The sequence below is a fragment of the Panthera leo genome, chromosome C2, assembly GCF_018350215.1.
Source record: "Panthera leo isolate Ple1 chromosome C2, P.leo_Ple1_pat1.1, whole genome shotgun sequence".
In the NCBI taxonomy this organism is placed as follows: domain Eukaryota; kingdom Metazoa; phylum Chordata; class Mammalia; order Carnivora; family Felidae; genus Panthera; species Panthera leo.
The window spans coordinates 156,192,135-156,215,881 of NC_056687.1; the positions used below are offsets into that span (position 1 = coordinate 156,192,135).

Below are 23,747 nucleotides of genomic sequence, written 5' to 3' on the forward strand. Positions count from 1 at the left end.
TTGCAGACCGCCAGCTCCAAACAAATGAACAAAGGAGCCCCCAGAGCCCGGTGCAGAACCGGAGGGCAGCGCGCCATCCCCAGGGCACCCTCCCCGGCGCGGGCAGCTTCTCCCGGACCCCCCGGCCGGGTGGCTGGGTGGGGGAGGGCGCAGGACGGGGCGGGCCGGAGGCTGGTGTCCCCGCCTCCCAAGCCTTGGGCTCGCCGCGTTGCGCAGTCCTCCGCCTTCCTTGCCTTCTCGTCCCCTTCCTTCCTTCCTTTCTTCCTTCCTTCCGCCGGGCGCGATGGAGCCGGGACGCGGGGCGGCCGCGGCGCTGCTGGCGCTGCTGTGCGCAGTCTGTGCGCTGCGCTGCGGGCGCGCCCAGTACGAGCGCTACAGCTTCCGCAGCTTCCCGCGGGACGAGCTGATGCCGCTCGAGTCGGCCTACCGGCACGCGCTGGACCAGTACAGCGGCGAGCACTGGGCGGAGAGCGTGGGCTACCTGGAGATCAGCCTGCGGCTGCACCGCCTGCTGCGCGACAGCGAGGCCTTCTGCCACCGCAACTGCAGCGCCGTGCCCCAGCCCGAGCCGGCCGCCGGCCTCGCCCGCTACCCCGAGCTGCGCCTCTTCGGGGGCCTGCTGCGCCGCGCGCACTGCCTCAAGCGCTGCAAGCAGGGCCTGCCAGCCTTCCGCCAGTCGCAGCCCAGCCGCGAAGTGCTGGCCGACTTCCAGCGCCGGGAGCCCTACAAGTTCCTGCAGTTCGCCTACTTCAAGGCAAGTCGGCCCGCCCCGCCTCCCGGGCCCGGGCCCCGCCCCATCCCCGGGTCCGGGCCCCGTCCCCAGGCCCGGGCCCCGCCCCATCCCCAGGTCCGGGCCCCGTCCCCAGGCCCGGGCCCCGCCCCATTCCCGGGCCCGGGCCCCGCCCCATCTCCAGGTCCGGGCCCCGCCCCCAGGCCCGGGCCCCGCCCCATCCCCGGGCCCGGGTCCCGCCCCATTCCCGGGTCCGGGCCCCGCCCCATCCCCGGGCCCAGGTCCCTCCCCATCCCCGGGCCCGGGCCCCGCCCCATCTCCAGGTCTGGGCCCCTCCCCCAGGCCCGGGCCCCGCCCCATCCCCAGGCCCAGACCCTCCGTCTGGGCGGCCCCGCCTTTCCTTGACCCGGCCTGCTCCCACCCAGCCCTGCGAAAGGAAGCCTCCAACTTCTGTTCCCCTTCTTCGTCTTAAATAGAGGCGCAAATGCTTTTCTGGAAGCGTTGTTCTGAGGCAGGGAATTCGTACACAGAGCGTCTAGCGCAGTGTCTGCCACGCAACAGTGCCTGATGAATGTTACCGGGTATTTGACAGACTCTCCTTTTCTGTGTGTACCATGAAAACCCCTTTTTGTCTCCAGTGGCGGCTTTCAGTAATTGAGGGGAAGAGGACCTGAGCTGCCGCCTAGTCTCTCTTAAAGAGAAGGAAACTGAGGCCAGGCCGGGGCAGAGTCTCCTTGGGAGCACGCACGCCTGCCTGGAGGAGCGGAACGGGGCACTGTGGTTCATCCGGGTTGGTCCTCTCCGCTCTTTTCCGTCTAGAATTTAACGCGGTTGACTTCCTCCTTTGCGGCTGCTTAAATCCTGTGATTGCTGGCTAAAAATAGCCACAAATTGCGATTCTTGACCCTCTGAGGCCTTTCTCAGGGGACCCACAAGTTCTAAGGATGGGCTCAATTGCCTGTTACTGGACAAAGTGACTTTAACTTGGCAGGTCTTTACCAGATTTTGCCAAGGAAGCCCTCCTAAAGCCCAGCTTCTGCTTTACCTAATTGGAAACGCTTTTCAAAGGAATATATTGCGTTTATGCATTTGTTTTAACGACTACAAAACTAGATTCATGGCATTTTCCAGACTCTGGAGGTAGAAGTTGTTTGCTTTTGTCTTTGCTTTGAGTCTTTGCACTGCAGGGTCTGTTTTTCGTATTTCTGAAACAAATCCGTGTTATGCTGCGCTCATAAGAGTAATAAAATAGCGTGAAACCCTAAATAGGTGAACACCTGAGTTATTTCTATGCTTACATTTTTGTACGAGGTCTCGATTTTGTGAATGTTTGTTCTGGCAATAAAAAAAAATAAGCTTTAAAATAAAACCAGGGGATAAAGTTCCAGGACGTAGAAAAATGATGGCTGGCTCACACCATCCCTATTTTTAAGCTAAAAGTGACTCATTTAATTTTCTCTTTTTTGTATAGCTTTTGCCAGATTACTGTCTGAACCGAATTTGAGTCATATAATCAAGGGGGAAATGTTTTATTTTTAAAACTGGAGAATAGTAGAAGCTGATTTCTTTTCTATACAGAGGAATTTGAAACAAAAGGTATACATAGGGAGGAGGGAAAGGATTTTCCTTAATGTGACCAGAAGGCAAAGGTTTTCTCCTTCAGCATGGCATCTTCAAAGGTCGGGATGGTCACAGCTACTCTTCAAAACCCTTTACTTAAAAGTCAGTAAAATAGCATCTGTGTTGATATTTTGAGATCTCTTATGGGACAGGAAAAGGTTCAGAGTTTTGTGAGTAAGCCAGAATCTTCACTTAGTTGCTTCGACTGAAAATCACTGAAGAAGTGATTTTAGGTGGTGTTACTGTATGCTTTATTTTTTTCCTTAGCGATGTTTCTATTTTCAGACCAAATGGGTGGGGACCAAATGATGGTGTGCCAGGCCCATACATCCGGCCTGGCACCTGAAACCCGAGGCTGGTTCTGAGTGCCGCCTGCTGTGGGAGGACTTGAGCAGGTGTTATTGTGCCACTCTGATTTGCAGGCCTCTGTTTCAGTGATTAAGGACAAATGCCTGAGTTGAACACACAGATGGGGATGGTGGGGCTGGCCTGTCAGAGTGATGCAAAGAGGTATGGATGTGTGCTTTTGTAGGAAGGGGCTCCTGGTATGGCCCGCAAGCCCACATAGGTTTTAGGTCATCGGCCTATCTTAGGTCCACGTCCCCAGCCGTGGGTTCTCTCCATGGCCGCATTTCCACGAAATGCTCACCGTCCCCACAGGCTGAGCAAAAAGTGGGCCCCCGCCCTTGATCAAATCCCGAATGACCGTTGAGGTCTGAGCAGGTAGAGCGGGCCCCGTCCCAGGCACTCCTAGCCCACCCTTTGCCGGGACCAGGACTCTCTCCCCACGCCCCCACCCCCTGTCACCACATTGAGCAGTGGCTCGTAGGGAGGTAGCTGGGGTCCTCCCGTGCAGGTGGCTGTTTCTAAGGAGCTCACGGGAGGGTAGTGCTCCTTCCCCCTTCTCCAGAACCTGCCTGGGTTTCTGTGCGAGGTTCAGCTGCCAAGATGTGGCTCCACGTTTCAGCCGGCAGAGCCCGACCTGAAGTGAATACACCACCCTTTCCTCTCCAGGAAGGGCTTCCATAAAACTCAGATCCTAAGTTAGCGGCCTTGAAGATCCCATTCTGTGCCCTTTTTTCTAAGTGCCCTTCTGAGAATTCGAGAGTCTCATTTCATTGGCAAATGCTGTAAAGGGCTGCATTCATACCTCCTCCCTTCCTGCGGGCCTGCCTGTTTCCGGCCCGGAGCGTAAGGCCTTCTGTAGAGCTCTTGCAAGGGCATTCCCACACGGGCCACTCACGGGCATTTCCGAAATGCCAGCGCTGACAGCCGGGAGTCTGCCCTCGTTACTTCTCCGGCCTAGCTGCCGCCTCGTCTCCAAATGACTTGGTGCCAATCCCGGGGCACTTTCGTACGGATATACGCTACCCTTTGATGCGCAGAATTCCAGGATGTGCCAAGTGTCCCTTTGTTTTCTGTCTGCAAACCTCACTCCCACCTCTGAGCGGCCCTCTGGATTGGCTGAAGGAGGCTCCGTGCACATGTATGGGTGCCTCCGCTTCCCCACAGCGAGGTTGTGCCATGATTCCCGGGGACGGCCAGGGACGACACGTCAGCGTGGGTGCCCTCTGCTTGCGGGTCGCGTGTCCGCCCAGGGGGGCGTCCACATCCTTGCCCTCCCGCCTGCTGGAGCCCACACCCCAACACACGCTTCCTCCCCGAGGACTTCTGCCTTCCTGGTCGCTGTCCACGAGGGTGCCCTGCCTGAAGCTCCCAGGCCACACACCTTAATGGATGTTGCCAGGAGATCGGGAAGCATACTTGAGGGTACGGGTACATGGCGGCAGGGGTTTTCTTTTCCTGTTTTGCTCGTTGTTACAGACCCACTTCCTAGAGCAGCGGCTGGCAGGCAGGAGGCTCTCAGCGAATGTTTGCCGAGTGAATGGATAAGGGAACGGTGATGGGGGTCATCGAGAATGGTGAGCAGGAGGTTCTGTAAGACATGTGGGAAAATATTAATGTATTTAGGAACATATACGTATCTTGGAAAATACTAATGTATTTTTCCAGAAGGCGTGGCGTAGTCATACTGGGTAGTCGGAGGAACGTTTGAGGGTGGTTATTTACAAAGGCTAGTGATGGTAAGTGTGAGCACCCCTTGGCCAAAAAGGGCGAGGGTGAGGACAGTTCAGGACGCAGGAAGGAGGGAGACTGTGTGGAGAGGGCCGCCTTGAGAGGAGCTGTGGCCTTCAGTTAAGGGGCACTAGCAGCCCAAGGTGACGGAAGGGAGGGAGCCAGGGGGCTAAATAATCCAACCTCACCCTTTTGCCTTCCTTCGGGCTCCCACTGGGGCTCCTCACCGGTGACCCCCATTGGAAGCAGGAGAGCAAGAGAGTGCAGGTTTCATGGGCCATGGAAGTCAACGAACCCCCGGCTGGAAGCCCTGTGTTGAAACACAGAGTTACTTGCAGGACTGAACGTTCTTGTTTTGCAAAAATCACTGTTCATCTTCCATTGAGTAGATGTCACGTCTCTTCGTTGTACTTAGGCAAATAATCTCCCAAAGGCCATTGCCGCCGCTCACACCTTTCTACTGAAGCATCCCGATGACGAAATGATGAAGAGAAACATGGCGTATTACAAGAGCTTGCCTGATGCCGAGGACTACATTAAGGACTTGGAAACCAAGTCATATGAGGTATAAGTGGGTTTTCACACAGCCGACAGTGGCAGCGTGAGTGGCTGAAGGAGGAGGTCTGGATGAACAGCTGTTGACGTCTAAGGGCCTCTAGGATTTTTGATGACACTGATGAATATTAGGGCAATAAGAACGATGGACTGTTTCGCATAACGGTGACCCACTTAAGAGTGGGGTTTTACGTTCTGTGATGCACCTGAAGCCATCTTTCCTTTAAATGCTGTATTTTAGAAATAAGGTCATTTGATCATTTGGTTTTTAAGATAGAGGAATAAACACACAGTTTCTGATGAGACTAGAAGACATCTTTTCACACACACACACACACACACACACACACACACACCATATGTACTGAGGTGGAGAGGGAATCGGGGAGCGTGGAGGACTGACTTGACAGATTAGAGACTACTGGAATCTCTGCCTCTGCAGGGGGGGGGTCCTAACCCCTGTGAGCACTTGCTGTTGTCTGGACCTGTCGAGCGTGGGCGCGGGGCGGGGGGGGGGGCATGGGTCCTAAGGGAGGGCAGGGCCGGGTTGAAAGCAGAGGGATGTGTTGAAGGTGTCCATGGGCAGCTGGTAGATTGCAACCAAGGCCCAGGGTTTCCTGTAGTGTGACCAGACTGCAAGCTCACTTTTTCACTGGTGGGGACCCTCCAAGTCCCTATTCTGGGGGCCCTTCAGTTTTCCAGGGAAGAATCCTCCAGCCTTTTGCAGGACTGGTGGCGGCTCATGCTCGTCCGCTGGTGTCTGAGAGGCGGTCTGGGGAGAGGGATGGGGTCGCCGCGGCTGGGTCGGAGACCTCACCCGCTTCCTGGCTCTCCGCCCCATGCCTGCACCCCCGCCCTCCTATGCCTGGTCCCTGACCCTCCAGCCTTTATGGATGGGGTCTCTAGAAAAGGAATCACCGGTCTCTGGTAAGGAGCAGCTTTGGGAGGTGGGATCTCTTGGGCACGTAGGTGGGCGTGAGAGGAAACCTAGGGCTCCAAAAACCCCGTTCAAAAGCCCGGCTGTGGTGGGGCTGCCCTCCTGTGTGCCCAGGGGCCCCTCTCCACATGTGGCTTTCTTCTTGTCGCCCCCGCCCTGCTGCCCCTGCAGAGCCGGCTGCCTGGGGTTGCTGCTTGTGTCCCCGGGCAAGACGCCTTCAGTTCTCTGCCGGCCTCATGTGCAGGGGATGCTGCCTGCCCGGGGGGTTTAGGGAGGTCTTGCCGCGCGAGCTGACACCTGAAGCTTGGCGAGAAGCTCAGGTCTGAGGGGGGGCCCTTGGATACCCCCGTTCTGGAGCAGCTGGAAGAGGACCCCGAGGGGAGCATTCCCTGCTTACGTCCCGGCCCGCCCTGCACCATCCAGACTAGCAGGGTCGTGTATGCATCCCAGATCTCTGCTCATTTCTTCTGAGACCAGGCAGCTTCCTCAGCCCCCGTTACTTCTCTCTGTCTGGTCCAGTCGACGATGAGCAGAAGTCCCTTGACTTTTCCGCCGCCAGGCAGGTGGCCACCGTCCCCAGCAGCCAGCGTAGTGGCTTTCCTATTTTATACGTAGCCGTTGGGGGAGGGGGCCTGCCACCTGCTGTCGAGCTTATGTGTTTTCTTCGGTTCAGTTTTAAAAATCAGCTTTACTGGGGCGCCTGGGTGGCTCGGTCGGTTAAGCGTCTGACTTCGGCTCAGGTCATGATCTCGCGGTCCGTGAGTTCGAGCCCCGCGTCAGGCTCTGTGCTGACCGCTCAGAGCCTGGAGCCTGTTTCGGATTCTGTGTCTCCCTCTCTCTCTGCCCCTCCCCTGTTCATGCTCTCTCTCTCTCTGTCTCAGAAATAAATAAACGTTAAAAAAAATAATAATAATAAAATAAAAATCAGCTTTACTGAGGGATAGCTTGCTTGAAATGTATTCACCAATTTTAAGTGTATAATTCAATGATTTGGGGGGAAGCTGTGCAATTGTGTAAGCACCACCATAATCACACTATAGAATAGTTTCCTCTCCTCTAAAATGCTCCCTCAGGCCCCTTTCCAGTCAAGCCTTTGTCCCAACCCCTGATCGTGGGGGGCGGGGGGGGGGGGAGCCGGGGGTGGCACTGCTCCGATTTCTGTCACTGTAAGTTTTTCCTTTGTTCTTGATCTGAATTTGGTTGTATTATCCAGCCCCTCCTACTTTTTGAATTAGATGAGAAGGTACCATTGTACACAGGACAGAAAAAGCCAGATAGAAGTCAGTTCCCGGTTGGCTTATGTGTGATTAAGGGTCGGCGTGGTTTTCTGGGCACTGAGGAGAGCAGAACTCCGTGCTGGTCTGCCTCCTTCAGGCCTGCAAGCTCCCCGCCCCCTCCACCGTGCCTTCCAGAGCCTGTTCGTCCGAGCCGTGCGGGCCTACAATGGCGAGAACTGGAGGACGTCCGTCACAGACATGGAGCTGGCCCTTCCCGATTTCTTCAAAGCCTTTTACGAGTGTCTGGCGGCCTGCGAGGGCTCCAGGGAGATCAAGGACTTCAAGGACTTCTATCTTTCCATAGCAGGTTGGTGGCGTTTTGGTTTGGACCAGGGACCAACGGGACAGCCTCGTGTGGCATCTGCGTGCCTTCCTGGTGCCTGCAGTGACCTCTGGGGGACGTTTGAGCGTCCCTCTGACTGGGTAGCTGGGGAGGTAATATGTAACCCACGCAGACCCGCCTTTGACTTTCCAGGGGCTTCTGGAAAAATTACTGAGTTCGGTGTCCAAGCACAGGCCTGGAAAGGGGGTCGGCCAGATCAGCCCTGCCCAGTCACAGATTCCCCACAGGCTTTCGGAAAAATAAAAGCGGGCCGAGAGCGACTCACGACCCACGTGATATAGGACATTGCCATGTTCGCATCTGTGAGCGTGCAGTCCCTTGTCGTACAGCCACCGCCACCTCCCGCCGTTTCATCCTCTCAAAGGGAAATTCTGGACCCAGTGAACCCAGCTCCCGCCCTCTTCCCACCACGGCCCCTGGCAACCACTTTCTGTCTCCGTGAATTTGGCTACTCTAGGTACCTCGGATGAGTAGAATTAGTATTTGTCCTTTTGGGACTGGCTTCTTTTACTTAGCATAACATACCCAAGTTCCAAAAATGTTGTAACAAATTGGTCATCTTTTAGGTTTATTTATTTAACGTTTATTTATTTATTTTTGAGAGAGAGAGAGAAGGAGAAAGAGACAGAGCGTGAATGGGGAGGGCCAGAGAGAGAGGGAGACACAGAATCCGAAACAGGCTCCAGGCTCTGAGCCGTCAGCACAGAGCCCGACGCGGGGCTCGAACCCACGGATCGCGAGATCGTGACCTGAGCCGAAGTCGGCCGCCCAACCGACTGAGCCACCCAGGCGCCCCTGATTTAGCATGTATTGAAGACTCTTGCCTGATTCTTTTATCTCTATAAAGGAAAATAGACACACACATATATATTTTTTTCTGTATTTTTATGTTTACTTCTCTCATACCGAATAGGTACCATACTTTACACACTGTTCTGTTCTTGGTTTTTTGTACTTAGCAATATACCTTACCTAGCACGTGGAGATAGTCCTTCTTTTTATTGTTGCTGAGTACTCCATCGAGGGGTGGTGGGAATAATATGCCCCAGTTTATTCAGTTACCTGATGGACATTTGGTTTGGCCCAATCTTTTGCTAAGGGGGAACTTTAGGGTTTGTTTGTTTTTTTTGCTAAGTGTAGGGGTATGTTTTCAAAGCCAACACAAGTGGGATAGATGGTTGAAAGAGTAAATGTCTCTGTAAATTATTTAGTACGTTAAGGTACCATTTTTGTATTCCTACCAAAAATGTAGGAGAGTGCCTGTCCTCCACCGTCTCGGCCAACAAAACATGTACCGTCATCCTGGAGTCTTCTGCTTCTAACTGTGTGAAGGGAGAAAGGGGAGAGGACCAAGGATCATGTGGGAGACTCTAGGGACCAGTCCCAGAAGTGGCACGCATTAGTTGTTGCTATCCACGGTTCATTGGCCCAATTACCCATAGGGCCCCACCCTAACTGCAAGGGAGGCTGGGAAATGTAGTCTTTGACATCTCGCTCTGTTATATTTAGGTCTACCTCTTCTCTTTTAAAGGCTGTGTAGATTCCATTGTTTGTATGTATCAGAGTTGAGTGGTCACTAGCCTGTTGATTGGCATTTAGGTTATTTCCAAGTCTGTTTGCTGTTACAAACAGTGCCTGGGTGTGCCTGTGTCTAAGGAAAATTTCCTAGAGGTAGACTGGTGGGTCAGAGAATTTGTGTATTTTAACTTTGATACGTTTTGCCGAATTTGTCTCCAAAAAGTGTGTTTCTGTTTTGCTTCTATCAAGGGAATATGAGACTGTAAGTTTCACCATTTTCCCTCTAATGCTGAGTGTTATCAAATTTTAAAAATGTTGCCAATTTAACTTGCGGTCGTGTCCAATGACCATGTGGTACACCTGAAACTGATGTAATATGTGTGTCTACCATACTGCAGTTAAGCAAATTTTTATTTGCCAGTTTAACGCTTTAAGATATTTTAGGTGGGATTGTGTGTGGGTGGGGAAGGGGCAGAGAGAGAGGGAGGGAGAGAGAATCCCAAGCAGGCTTCCTGCTCAGCACAGAGCCTGACTCGGGGCTCAGTCCTACCGACCGTGAGATCATTGCCCAAGCCAAAAATCAAGAGTCAGAAGCTTAACCGACTGAGCCACTCAGGTGCCCCTGGATTGTGTTTCTTTTTAAAAAAATTTTTTTTTAACGTTTATTTATTTTTGAGACAGAGAGAGACAGAGCATGAACGGGGGAGGGGCAGAGAGAGAGGGAGACACAGAATCGGAAACAGGCTCCAGGCTCCGAGCCATCAGCCCAGAGCCCGACGCGGGACTCGAACTCACGGACCGCGAGATCATGACCTGAGCCGAAGTCGGACGCTTAACTGACTGAGCCATCCAGGCGCCCCTGGATTGTGTTTCTTAATTACAAATGAAGTATAACATATTTTCACAATGTTTATTAGCCATTTTTACAATTTCTTTTCTGTGAACCTCCTTTGGCCATTTTTATATTGGGTGTTTGTCTTTTTCTTACTGACTTTGAGGAACTTTGTATATTAAGGATTTCAGCCCATTTATCATAACTGTTGTTGAACTATTTTACCTTGATTATCTTTACCTTTTACCGGGATCATGAGGAGAGGGGGGCAGAAGTAGTTTTAAGAAACTAATGAATGCAGGGGTGCCTGGTTGGCTCTGTTGGTGGAGCATGTGACTCTTGATCTCAGGGTGGTGAGTTCGAGTCCCACGCTGGGTATAGAGATTACTTAAAAACTAAAAAACTGAAAAAAAGAAAAGAAAAAGGAACGAATGAACGTACTGCTCTGAAAATCTGTGTGTATTCTTTCAGATCATTATGTAGAAGTCCTGGAATGCAAAATGCAGTGTGAAAAGAACCTCACCCCCGTCGTAGGAGGCTATCCCGTGGAGAAGTTTGTGGCCACCATGTATCATTATTTGCAGTTTGCTTATTATAAATGTAAGTAATTATCTTCCATGAGAGCTTGGGCAAGGTGCTCAGTCCTGAGACTCAGCTTCCCCATCTGTAAAAAATAGGGTTAAGATATTTTAACCCTACCTTACCTGTGGCTGTTGAGAGGAGTTGTCAAGGTCACGTCGACAGCCCCAGTTGCTGGGCCTCCCACAAAAAGGTGGCAAGGCCTGGTGATTCAGGGCGCATGTCAGCTGCGTCACTTACTAATTTCTCTGTGCCTCGGGTCCTCATCTGTAAATCAGAGATAATTGTATTAACCTCCTGAGGTTGCCATGAGGGGCCAGTGGGTTGACAGGTGTGGAATGCTTGGGGTATTCGTACACGGGCGTGTGACAAACCTCTATCAAAGTGCTTTGTTGAGTGGCTGTCCTGCCACGGCCACCTGCCGTTTTACCCCACCTCCTGTCGTCTTGAGGGTACTCTGAAAGATTTGCCTGCTGAAGGTTAAAAAAGGGACCAAAAAAAAAAGATTTTTCTTCTATGTGTGCATATGTGAGTGTATACATATATATATTTACATTTTTAATTTTGGTAATCAGGTAATCAGGTAAATTTTTAATTTGGTAATCTTCCCAGATTGTCCCTGGGAAGGCTGTGTAGCAGTCATTTACTCCAGAGCTCTGTGAGGAAGGGAAATGACCCCTTCCGGCAGTGAACCTGCCATTACGACGGCCTGAACCTCACCTAAGGATGCAGTGAAGTGTCCTGAAATGTCCCTTGCTTGGGACATCTCAGGTCAAGAGGAGGGTGAGGTGTGGCTTCATCAGGTGTCCTTCCCCTTGCACAGAGGGCAGGGATGAAGTTTTGTGTTTAAAAAAAATTTTTTAATGTTTATTTATTTTCGAGAGAGAGACAGAGTGTGAGAATGGGAGGGGCAGAGAGAGGGGGACACAGAACCCAAAGCAGGCTCCAGGCTCTGAGAGGTCAGCACAGAGCCCAATGCGGGGCTCAAACTCACAAACTGTGAGATCATGACCTGAGTTGAAGTCAGATGCTCAGCTGACTGAGCCACCCAGGTGTCCCTGTCATGTACATTTTTTTAAACACCCTGGAAACTTAAAAACATACATTAGAGAGAGTGGTAGTATGCCCATCACCCAGCTTCAACTTAAAAAAAAATTTTTTTTTAATGTTTATTTATTATTGAGAGACAGAGAGACAGAGCGTGAGAGTGGGAGGGGCAGAGAGAGGGAGACACAGAATCTGAAGCAGGCTCCAGGCTCCGAGCCGTCAGCCCAGAGCTGGATGTGGGGCTCGAACCCACAAGCTGTGAGATCATGACCTGAGCTGAAGTCAGACACTCAACCGACTGAGCCACCTGGGCACCCCATTTATTTATTTATTTTTAATGTTTATTTTTGAGACAGAGAGAAAGACAGAGTATAAGCTGGGGAGGGGCAGAGACAGAGGGAGACACAGAATCTGAAGCAGGCTCCACGCTCTGAGTTGTCAGCCCAGAGCCCAACGTGGGGCTTGAACTCACGGACCGTGAGATCGTGACCTGAGCCGAAGTCGGAGGCTTAACCGACTGAGCCCCCCAGGCGCCCCGATGTTGTTGTTGTTTTAATAAGCTAGTATTTATTTCATTTTCACAAAAATCTCTGTTGGTACCTCCCTGTTGGACTTTGAAACCCAGGGAAGAAACGATCAGGTCTCCGAGCCCTCTGAGCCCGGCTTGGTGCTGTGTGCACAGGGCCAGAACACTAGAAGTTTAGGAGTGTTCCGGATACATCCAGGCTCTGGCGGCTCACGGGTCCTCGAAATTCTCACGTGCTCAGGAAATCACCCCGCATCTCGGAAACTGTGGCAATGACTTATGAACACTGGCAGACCAAAACCTTTACATCTGCTTGCGGCTTCGAAAGAAAATCTTTGCTTTCCGGGTTTATAGGTAAAGAGTATGAGTTAACGTTTACTTCTTGAAATTGGCTTCTTGAAAGTCGGCCCTGTTGTAAACTCTTTCTACACTATCTGCCACACTAAAGTTTTTGAGGGCAGGTGTCATTTATACTTGAACCCCGGCCCTGAAAGGCCTTGACCTAAGTGCCTTTCCCAGCCTTCTAGACCTGGTGAATGGCCTGTGCCCTTAAGTACAGGTTTTAAGGTTGTTGTCACAGGAAACAGCCACTAGGTGGCACAATTTATTCATACCCGAGTTTTGGTTACTCTGGCCAAGCTGAGCTTTTAGCAAGGGTAGTGTTCTGGGTTGTAAATTGGAGTGCAATGTGTCAGGATAAATGCCTGGGGGCTTGTGGCTTATCACCTCTTTCCCTTTGCCCCCACCCCCACCCCCAAAACAAACCCCAGCCCCTGCAGATCCTCTATGCTGAAGGTGCCCTCGGAGGTGGGGCAACTCTAATGAGGGACGCTAGAGGTGGGAACCCCAGTTTCCAGGACATGTCAATACCAGGTGACTTCACATCTTTTCCGGCCCAGAGGGCCCACTGCCTTTTGGGTTTCCTAGCTTTGGTTTAGCTGTAGGAGGGCTGCCTGGATCTGGCGATGGTGGTGCCATCCAGAGGGGACCCGGGCACGTGCTCTGTACCTCCCTCAGCCCGGGAGGACAGTCCAGGCCTTGGGAACCCAGCCTTCCCAGCCCAGGTCAGTGGATCCCGAAGTGCAGTCTAATGGACATTTCTGCAGAGGCGTCTGCCTCACGAGGAACCTCCGTGTTTGAAAACCACTCCCCAGGCTGCTCTGGAGACCCGGTCTGTGACCTGCCCGCCCAGGGGTGATTCTGGTCCATCACAGGCTTTCCCAAGGAGGGGATGTGCCCAAGGGGCTGGCTCATGGCCGTTTCCTTTAGGCGGCTGTGCTGGTGAGGGCAATTTCAGGGCAGGGTTTGCTGATTTCCTGTTCCTCTTTTCTCCCCGGCCTCAGTGAACGACCTGAAGAACGCGGCCCCCTGTGCGGTCAGCTACCTGCTCTTTGACCACAGTGACAAGGTCATGCAGCAGAACCTGGTGTATTACCAGTACCACAGGGACAAGTGGGGCCTCTCGGACGAGCATTTCCAGCCCAGACCAGTAGGTATCGGGGCGCCAGGCATCATGTTTCCTGGCCTCCTCTTCATTCTCACTTTCAGGATACTGTTCCCCATCTTAAGACGAAGAGTTATTGCAGAAACGAAGGGGAACTCCTTTTCTTCTGTTGTTTTTCTAGTTGTCGTCGTTGTTTTGTCCTTGAACATTTTACCGCTCTATTCTGATTCCTAAATCAGTAACAACTACCAGTTTCAAACATTATGGAAATGTTTTACTTGGGAAGTGAAGTTCCTTCAACGTCCCGTGCCTTTTCCCTATGCCCTGCCTTACCGCTACACACGTCTCATGTGCACAGCGCGTGTGTCTTTGATTTTATGGAAACAGGGTCACACGTTACCTGCTCTTGTGCACGTTGCTTCGTCTTTCTCGTGAACGTTTTCCGTGTCACATTCCTACGCCTGCTTATTTTTTTGCACCTCCAAGGCATCATTAAATTCCCCTGATGGACAGGCCCAGCTTGGCGTGTGTTGCCAGGAACTCCAGGATTGTATCCTACTCTTTTTTTTTTTTTTTGAGAGAGAGAAAGAGGGAGCGAGAGTGTGTGTGTGCGAGCAGGGGAGGGGCAGAGAGAGAGGAGGACAGAGCATCCAAAGCAGGCCCGGCACTGACTGGGTGGCTCAAACTCACAAACTGTGAGATCACAACCTGAGCCGAAGTCAGACGCCTAACCGACTGAGCCACCCAGGTGCTCCTATATTACTTGTAAAAAAGCTTCTTAAATTGGCCTCTGCCCTTAACTTGTATTTTCATTGGGATTTTTATGTGCTCTCCTGTCTGCCATCCATACGTTTTCCTTCGTACCTCGCTCCCCAGCCAACACACCCGCACGCTTTCTCTCTCTTTCTCTCTCCCCCTCTCTTACTCACTTGGGGCTGGCCACTCTTTCTTTTTTTTTTTTTTTTAATTTTTTTTTAAACGTTTATTTATTTTTGAGACAGAGAGAGACAGAGCGTGAACGGGGGAGGGGCAGAGAGAGGGAGACACAGAATCGGAAGCAGGCTCCAGGCTCTGAGCCATCAGCCCAGAGCCCGATGCAGGGCTCGAACTCACGGACCGCGAGATCATGACCTGAGCCGAAGTCGGACGCTCAACCGACTGAGCCACCCAGGCGCCCCTGGCCACTCTTTCTTAATTGAGATATGATTCATATGCAATAAAATTCATGCTTTTAAAATGTACAGTTGAGTGGTTTCCAGCACATTCACGGAGTGGCACGACCATGACCACTCTCCAATTTTAAGCATTTTTATCGCCCCCGAAAGAAGTCCATACCTGTTTCTCCCTCCTCCCGGTTCTGACGTGGAAAGGTTGGTCGTAAAAACTGTTCTGTGTTTGTGTTGAACAGGAAGCAGTTCAGTTCTTCAACGTAACTACGCTCCAGAAAGAGCTGTATGACTTTGCTAAGGAAAATATAGTGGATGATGATGAGGTGAGTTTGCACGGTTAGCACACGTCTGGCTCGGAGAAAATATGACTCACATCTTCGTGGAAGTCACTCGAAGCCTAGTCGTCCCTGAAACAGAAGGGGACCCGGAGGAATACAGTCTCTGTGGGCGTTTTAGTGGAAGTCAGAGCTCTGGGGAGGGGAAAGGCGGCTTTCTAGGAAACCCAGGCTGCAGCCCCACATGTCCTGACGGTGAGTGTGGAGGGACCCATCCTAGACGTCATCCAGACATCATGTTTTAACTTTATAAAAACACAGTGGATTCTCAATTACTCAGTGCTCCCAACACCCTTGGAAACCCTCACCCCGATTTCTCTGTGATATCATTATTATCTTTTTTCTTTCTCTTTTTGTTAATTAGGTCCTTGCTGGGCGGCATTTTATCGTTCTCGGAGACCGCTTGAAATTCCTGATTTCAGCTGACTCCTTTTTTGAGAAAGGCTCTGCCGCTCTCGCTGCTCTCGGAGCATTTTGGGGTGGGGCAGCCTAGTCACAGAAAAGTCCTTAGGGGCGGTATTTAGAGAGATGCATTTGAAACAAACCAGAACATGCTTCCTAAGGCCTAAGCCTACGGGCTTGCCGGCTGTTGGAGCGTATCCTGGCCTGACCCCTCACCTCTGAGTCGGTGGGCTACACCCAGGGGCCCAGGCCCTCCGGATCTTCTGTTTCCACTGCCCTGGTTTTTGGTGGAGCACCTCTAAGTAAGATACCATGGGATTTGTTTTCGGTGCACAAAACCGAATTTTTGCACGGGGTGGACCTGTCAGTGGTACTCATTGGATTTCCCAGAGCTTCACTGTTTCATTTATAAAATGGGACGAATAATGGGGACCTCACACGGCTGGGAAAATGAAATACCATGCTGCGTGTGGAAGTGATTTATAGACCAGGAGGTGATCGTTGTGGCATGTGTCTGAGAAGCAGAGCCTGAGATAAGGTCACAAGGATGCTGCAAAGGCAGGGGTGCTGGCTTGATACAAACAGGGTTGGCTGCTGTTGTTTGGAACGTGGAGAAAACCATATTGAAAAAAAGGGAGAGTTGAGTTCCTAATGGAAGCCACTACTGACATTTTGAGATGTATACCTCCACTTTTTTCTACCCATTTTCCAATACATATTCATTACAAACCCAATTGTAATAGATATCATGGCTTTTCCATTTAATGCTGTAATATGAGAAGCTTCCCTTGTTATGTTTTTCTGGAACAGCTTTATTGAAATATTATTCGCACACCATAAATTATCCTTTTTAAAGTACAAATACAGTGTGTTTTTGTATACTCACAAAATTGTGCATCCATCACTGCTATCAAATTTTAGAGCATTTTCATCACCCCCAAAAGAAATCCCAAACCTGTTAGTGGTCTCATTCCCCATTCTTTCTCCTCTGCCCGCTGCCCCCCCATCTCTGCCCCCGGCCTCTGGCAACCACTAATCTACTTTCTGTGTCTATGGATATGCCTGTTCTGGACGTTCATATAAATGGAATCATAGGGTATGTAGTCAGTTGTGACCAGCTTCTCTCACTGAGCATAATGTTTTCAAGGTTCAACCATGTTGTAATATGTATTATGTTACATGTGAATTTCCATTTTTATTGCTGACTAGTATTCCACTGTGTGGATATACCACTGTTTGGTTACCTGTTCCTCTGTTGATGGACATTTATACTGGGTTGTTTCCACTTTGGGGCTATTTTGAATAATGACACCATGAGCATTTGTGGGCATATTTGCGTTTGGACAAAGGTTGTTAATTCTCTTACGTACCAAAAGTACATATGTGGAAGGGGAATTACTGGGTAATATGGTAACTCTATGGTCACCTTGTTGAGAAACTCCCAGACTGTTTTCCAAAGGGGCTGCACCGTTTTACATTCCCAGCAGCAATGTATAAAATTTCCAACTGGCTACATATTTGTCAGCCCTTCTCCTGTTTGTCTTTTCTATATTAGCCATCCTAGCAGGTAAGAAATAGCATCTCATTGAGGTTTTGATGTTCATTTCCCTAATGACTAATGATGTTGAGCATTCTTTCATATGCTTACTGGCTATTTGTATATCTTCTTTGGGGAGATGTGCAGTCTATTCGCACTCTTTGCCCATTTTTTTAATTGGGTTACTTTTCTTTTTATTGTTGCATTATAAGAATTCTTTATCTATTCTGGTTATAAGTCCTCTGTCAGACACATGAATTGCAAATATTCTCATGCAATATTCTCTGTGGGTTTTCTTTTCGTGTTCTTAATGGTATCTTAAGGCATAAAAGTTTTAAATTTTGATGGGATCCCATGTATCTGTTTTTTCTTTTTTGCTTGTGTTTTTGGTATCAATCTCTAAGAAACTATCACTTATCCAAGATCATGAAATTTTACTCCTATTTTTTTTAAGATTTCTATAATTTTAAGACTTTAGGTCTACAATCTATTTTGAGTTAATTTTACATAGGATGTGAGGTAGGGGTACAATTCCATTCTTTTACATACGGATAACCAGTTGTCCCAGCACCATATGTTGAAAAGACTTTCTTTCCCATTGACTTGTCTTGGTACCCTTGTTGGAAATCAACTGACCATAAATCTGAGGGTTTAAATCTGGGCTCTCAATTCTAATCCATTGATCCAGATTTCTGTCCTTATGCCAGTACCACACTGTCTTGAATACTGTAGCTTTGTAGTACATCGTGAAACTGAAAATGTGAGTCTTCTGATCTCATTCTTCTAGATTGTTTTGGCTACTCTTAGGTCCCTTGCATTTCCATATGAATTATAGGATCAGCTTGCCAATTTCTCTAAAGGGCAGCTGGGATTTTTTATAGGAATTGGGCTAAATCTGAAGATCCTTTGGATAGTATTGACATCTTTTTAAAAAAATTATTATTATTTTAAAATTTAAATCCAAGTTGGTTACATATCGTGTAATACTGATTTCAGGAGTAGAATTTAGTGATTCATCCTCTACATAGAACACCCAGTGCTCCATCCCAACAAGTGCCCTCTTTAATACCCATCACCCATTTAGCCCATCCCTCACCCAAAACCCCTCCAGCAACCCTAAATTTGTTCTCTGTATTTAAGAATCTTTTATGGTTTATCTCTCTCCCTGTTTTTATATTATTTTTGCTTCCCCTCCCTTAAGTTAATCTGTTTATATCTTAAATTCCACATATGAGTGAAGTCATATGATATGTGTCTTTCTCTGACTTATTTTGCTTAGCATAATACACTCTAGTTCCATCCACGTTGTTGCAAATGGCAAGATTTCATTCTTTTTGATTGCCAAGTAATATTCCATTGAAAATGTATATACCACATCTTCTTTATCCATTCATCCGTCGATGGACATTTGGGCTCTTTCCATACTTTGGCTACTGTCGATAGCGTTGCTATAAACATGGGAGTGTATGTGCCCCTTCAAAACAGCATACCTGTATCCCTTGGATAAATACCTAGTAGTGCAATTGCTGGGTCGTAGGATAGCTCTATTTTTAATTTTTTGAGGAACCTCCATACTGTTTTCCAGAGTGGCTGCACCAATTTGCATTCCCACCAGCCGTGCAAAAGGCATCCTCTTTTTCCATATCTTTGTCAACATCTGTTGTTGCCTGAGTTGTTAATGTTAGCCATTCTGACAGGTGTGAGGTGATATTTCATTGTGGTTTTGATTTGTATTTCCCTGATGATGAGTGACGTTGAGCATTTTTTCATGTGTTGGTCGGCCATCTGGATGTCTTCTTCGGAGAAGTGTCTATTCATGTCTTTTGCCCATTTCTTCACTGGATTATTTGTTTTTTGGGTGTTGAGCTTGATAACTTCTTTATGGATTTTGGATACTAACCCTTTATCTGATATGTTGTTTGCAAATATCTTCTCCCATTCTGTCGGTTGCCTTTTATTTTTGCTGATTGTTTCCTTCACTGTGCAGAAGCTTTTTATATTGATGAGGTCCTAATAGTTCACTTTTGCTTTTGTTTCCCTTGCCTCCTGAGATATGGCAAGTAAGAAGTTGCTGCGGCTGAGATCAAAGAGGTTGTTGCCTGTTTTCTCCTCTAGGATTTTGATGGCTTCCTGTCTTACATTGAGGTCTTTCATCCATTTTGAGTTTATTTTTGTGTATGCTGTAACAAAGTGGTCCAGGTTCATTCTTCTGCATGTCGCTGTCCAGTTTTCCCACCACCACTTGAAGAGACTGTCTTTATTCCATTGGATATTCTTTCCTGCGTTGTCAAAGATTAGTTGGCCATACGTTGGTCCAATTCTGGGTTCTCTTTTCTGTTCCATTGATCTGAGTGTCTATTTTTGTGCCAGTACCATCCTGTCTTGATGATTACAGCTTTGTAATACATCTTGAAGTCCAGAATTGTGATGCTTCCAGCTTTGGTTTTCTTTTTCAGGTTTCTTTGGCTATTCAGGGTCTTTTCTGGTTCCATACAAATTTTAGGATTATTTGTTTTAGCTCTGTAAGAATGCTGGTTATTTTGATAGGGATTGTGGATAGTATTGACATCTTGACAGTATTAAGTTTTCTGATCCATTAACATGGTATGTCTTTCTACTTCTTTAGGTCCCCTTTAATTTCCTTCAATAATGCTTTCTTACATTTCATTAAGAAATGAAATTTTGCTAATGGAATTTTTTCTTATTTTTGTTTTCAGTTGTTCATTGTTAGTAGATAGAAATACAGTTGATTTTGAATATTGATATTATAATTCTGCAAATTTGTTGAAGTTGTTTATTGTAATAGTTGTGTGTATGTGTGGTTTTGCTTAGGAGTTTCTATATACAAGATCATGTTATCTATGAATAGAAGTGGTTTTATTTCTTTTCTTCCAATCTGGATCACTTTTATTTCTTTTTCTTTGCTAATAGCCCTGACTAAAACCTCCAGTAAAATGTCAAATAGAAAGAGAGAGATTGGACATCCTTGTTTTGGTCCCAATTTTAGAAGGAAAACATTTGGTGTTAGCATTAAGAATGCTGTTAACTGTGGGTTTTTTGGTAGGTGCCCTTCGTCAGGTTGAGAAAGTTCCCCCTTCTACTCCTAGTTTGTCAAATGTTTTTATCATGAAGTGGTGTTGAATTTTGTCGGTTGCTTTCTTCTGTATCCATTGAGATGATCGTGTGGTTTTCGTTAACCTTGTTAGTTAATGTTTATTTTAAACATGACTTTTTAGTGACTAACAGTCCGTAGTATGGATTTTTTAAAGTTGAGCTTTTTGTTTTTATAAGCATTTTAGGTTGCTTCCAACTTTTTGCTTTCACAAATAACACAGCTGTGACTACATTGGTTACCTTTTTCCTGGTCATTTCCTTAGGATAAATTCCCATGGGTGGGATTCCTGGGTCTAAGGCTATGAATGAGGGCTTTTGATGTACAGAAACAATATATTTAGAAAAATCATAGGTGTTAGAACAACAGGAGAACTTTTACGATATTCACTCAAGCTCTCTCACATCACAGATGAGGAAATAAATTCGGAAAGGTTGAGTAACTTGCTCAAAGTCACACAGCTGGTTAGTAATCATCCATTGCTCACCAGAATTATTCTAGGCTTCAAAATTCCTAGAATTCTTGGACCTGACACTGCCATGATAAAGAAAGAGGTCTGTCGAAGGTCCTAGAAGCATTTAGCTTCTTAATCAAAGCTTTAGAACCGTGAGCAAGCGACTTTCTTTTCTATATATCAAATTATATTTCAGCTTATTTTCAAATCATATTGGGTTATTTCTATGTATCAAAGAAATAAGTATAATCAATACAATAAAATTATTAATTTAATCTTTAAGATTCCAAAGGCCAAAATGCTACATTGAGACAAAACGTCAGTACGATTCAGCTACTGATATTAGGGGATTTCTCCTTTATTATCCTGAAATGTGTTGTAAGAGCTCCTGAAAGTTTTGCACACTCGTTAAGAATTTTGCAGATGCTTATTATAGTTTCAGAAACCTTATAAAGCAGGCTGAAATGGACGCATCAAGTTTCAGGATCTGATGGTTATTTGTTTCGGGAAGGTCTAAAAGAAATAGGTTACAGTTTGCAGGAGTGATTTACTGAGAGGGAGTGCTCTCAGGAGGGAAAGAAGTGAGGGGCAGGGGAAGGAGCCATGAAAATATGAGGTCTCCGCCAGAGTCAAGCTCAGCCTCATCCCGTGGGAGCTCCGGGGCACGAACTGTACCACAGAGCTCTTCCTGCATTTCGTACGCACCTTATCGTCGTCTCCCTGGCGGTTGGCAGCCTGGAGGGCTTGGGGTGCAAACTCCCCGGTAGGGCTGCTCCCTTTGGCCAAGGTCAACTGTCCAGAGAAGGGGCAGCTGTAAGCCGTCAGCAAGTAACACTCTCAGCAGCTGGGGGACGGGTGCACCCGAAAGGTCTGAGCAAGGCCTCCGCTATAACAGGCCACAGGGGGGGTAGTGTTTCTCTCGTCTGTATTGCCTTGGGTACTTATTAGTGAGCTGAGAGCAAATAATACCACACCCCTATGTCACAGCAGCCACGCCGCGAGAAACAGTAACTCTGGGAACAGCTGTCATGGCCATACATAGAATCCCTCTACTGTGTTTTCCTTTTGGGGCCCAGAAGGCAACGGAAGCAAACATCGTTTGTTCGATCAGTCGTCTTCCACTTCTGTCACTTTAGTTTCTAATCTCAGGCATGATACGGTAGAAATATTTGATGAAAATAATAAGACCCCCCCCCTTTTGTGTCTGACGCGCTCGGGAGGTTTCCCAACTATTCTCTGATGCTGAGAGCTTATAACAGGAAGTGTGGTAAAATATCAAAAGGAGCAAAGAGGCTCTTGGCCTGTGATGGTGACCTCTGTGAGGGAGGCCAAGCTGGCCCTCACGGGGGGGGGCTGGCCCTCATGGGAGTGAGACTCGGCCTGCTTGGTGATTCGCTCATTCTTGGCACGGAAGAAAATGGGTGTCCTCAGCTGGTGGCCCAGGTGTGTCGTGGGAGAGAATTCAATGCAGGGAGGAAACGAGAAAGTGTGCTGGGCTATCAGATTGAGGCTTAAGGCTGATTGCAGAAGCGGGGAGCGGGCGCGCTCCTGGTACTAACCGTGGGCAGGTGGGTCCCACGACACCCAAGAGACCGTCCTGTGAACGGAGTGACTGCTTCGGCCACACCAGGGATACGCACACATACCCTCTTCGTGTAGCAGGTTTCCGACTATGTCCATTCCAGGCTCTAGGGAAGGAAAGTCACCCGCGTCCTGGTCCTTGAAAAGCTCATGATCTGCTGGTCAGTGTAGAAAGGGAGCAGACAGAGAGTGCTCCTGTGGACTAACCACCAAGAAGGGGGATGCCCAGAAAGGGGGGCTGTAAACGGCTCTTTCAGAGGGTGGCTGGACTGCCCCTCTCCCTCACACGGGCCATCTGTGGGGGTTGCAGAGCCCTTGACTCCAAGTTCCCAAGGAGTGGAAGCCAGGTCCCCTCCCGGCTAGAAGGCAGGTCCCCTGGGGCCAAGGGCAAGGGGGAGGGGCTGCTCTAGCCCACACAGGCAGCTGGCAGCGGCCTCTTAGAAACGGTCTTGGCTCACCTGCACTTCTAGAGTCAGGTAACCCACTTAACAGACGTGTCGTGTCGTCTCTTACAGGGAGAGGTTCTGGAATACGTGGATGGCCTCTTGGAGCTGCAGGAGACCGGCTAGTCCACGGCAAAGAGAAGCCCCTGGATGTCCAGGGGACGCAGATTCTGTCTGCCTTTCCCCAGTAGCCCACGTCGCCGATACCTCAAAGCCTCCTCTTCACTGTGCGAAGTGAAAGGGAAGCCTCGTCTCTCACTGCGTACCATAAGGGGCGAGCCTGCCTTCCCCGTGACCACACCTGCCTCCCCACGCGCCTCCCACCTCCACACGGGCCTTTCTCACTATTTTGGTTGGAAGCACAGTCCTCCATTTTTTTCCCCCCAGAAAACCACCATTTTTTTTTTTTTTTTTAATAAGAAAAATACTCCTCAGATTAGATAATGGTGAAAACCTATTTTGGGCTTTCTGCTCTTTCAGGTTTTAGACTCCGTTATCCCCATGCCCTGATTCAGGAAGACAGTGGAAGACACAGGCCAAACTTCTCCACACCGCCCCCCCCGACCCCGTGACAGCGTACAAGTGGTCTGACCCGCACCATTTCTGGCACCCACTGAAAGAGAAGCTGGGTACATAGTGCAGACTCCAGAAATGTGGCTTTTGCCCCGCACTTCTGCATCTCCAAAGTCTTAACAATGGTCGGTCGATCCCAGTCAGTTGCAAGCCTCAGAGTTGGAAATGGAAGAAAGCAGAGGGGGTGTGGTCGCATTCATTTTTTCAATAAATATTTATTGAGCACCTACTACATGCTAGACGTTGACGGGGGCACTAGAAACGCTGTGCAGAACGACGGGGAAAAAGTCCCTGCCCTCCGGAGCCTACGTCCTCTAAGGGAGACAGACAACAAATAAATAAGAACAAATGTATATAAACTATCGAGAGTGTTAATTGCCATGGGGAAAAAATTAAGCAGGAGCGCGGGCAAGGGGGCCTGGAGATGAGGCCTGGAGTCTTAAATCGGATGGGCAGGGAAGGCCTCGCTGAGAAGGCGACATCACGGCCAGACTTTGGGGAAGCGGGTCTCAGGGAAAAGCATGCCAGGCAGAGGGAACAGCATGTGCAATGCTTTACGTGGAGAACATGCTCCCTGTGGCCACGGAGGCCAAGGAGAGGAGTGGGCAGGGGGAGAACGGAAGGAGGTAAGTCTGGCAGGTGTTAGTACATGAGGTG

General features: G+C 48.9%; 1 protein-coding gene across 1 annotated transcript; it reads left to right on the forward strand.

Annotated features, from left to right (window-relative positions):
• Positions 1 to 14: 14 nt before the first annotated feature.
• Positions 15 to 23,449, forward strand: LOC122230091 (cartilage associated protein). Its single transcript, XM_042955765.1, has 7 exons — positions 15 to 754; positions 4,842 to 4,991; positions 7,331 to 7,502; positions 10,360 to 10,488; positions 13,384 to 13,529; positions 14,893 to 14,976; positions 22,590 to 23,449. The coding sequence occupies exons 1-7, from the start codon at positions 284 to 286 to the stop codon at positions 22,641 to 22,643; spliced, it is 1,206 nt and encodes a 401-aa protein (XP_042811699.1). The 5' UTR covers positions 15 to 283; the 3' UTR covers positions 22,644 to 23,449.
• Positions 23,450 to 23,747: the final 298 nt, after the last annotated feature.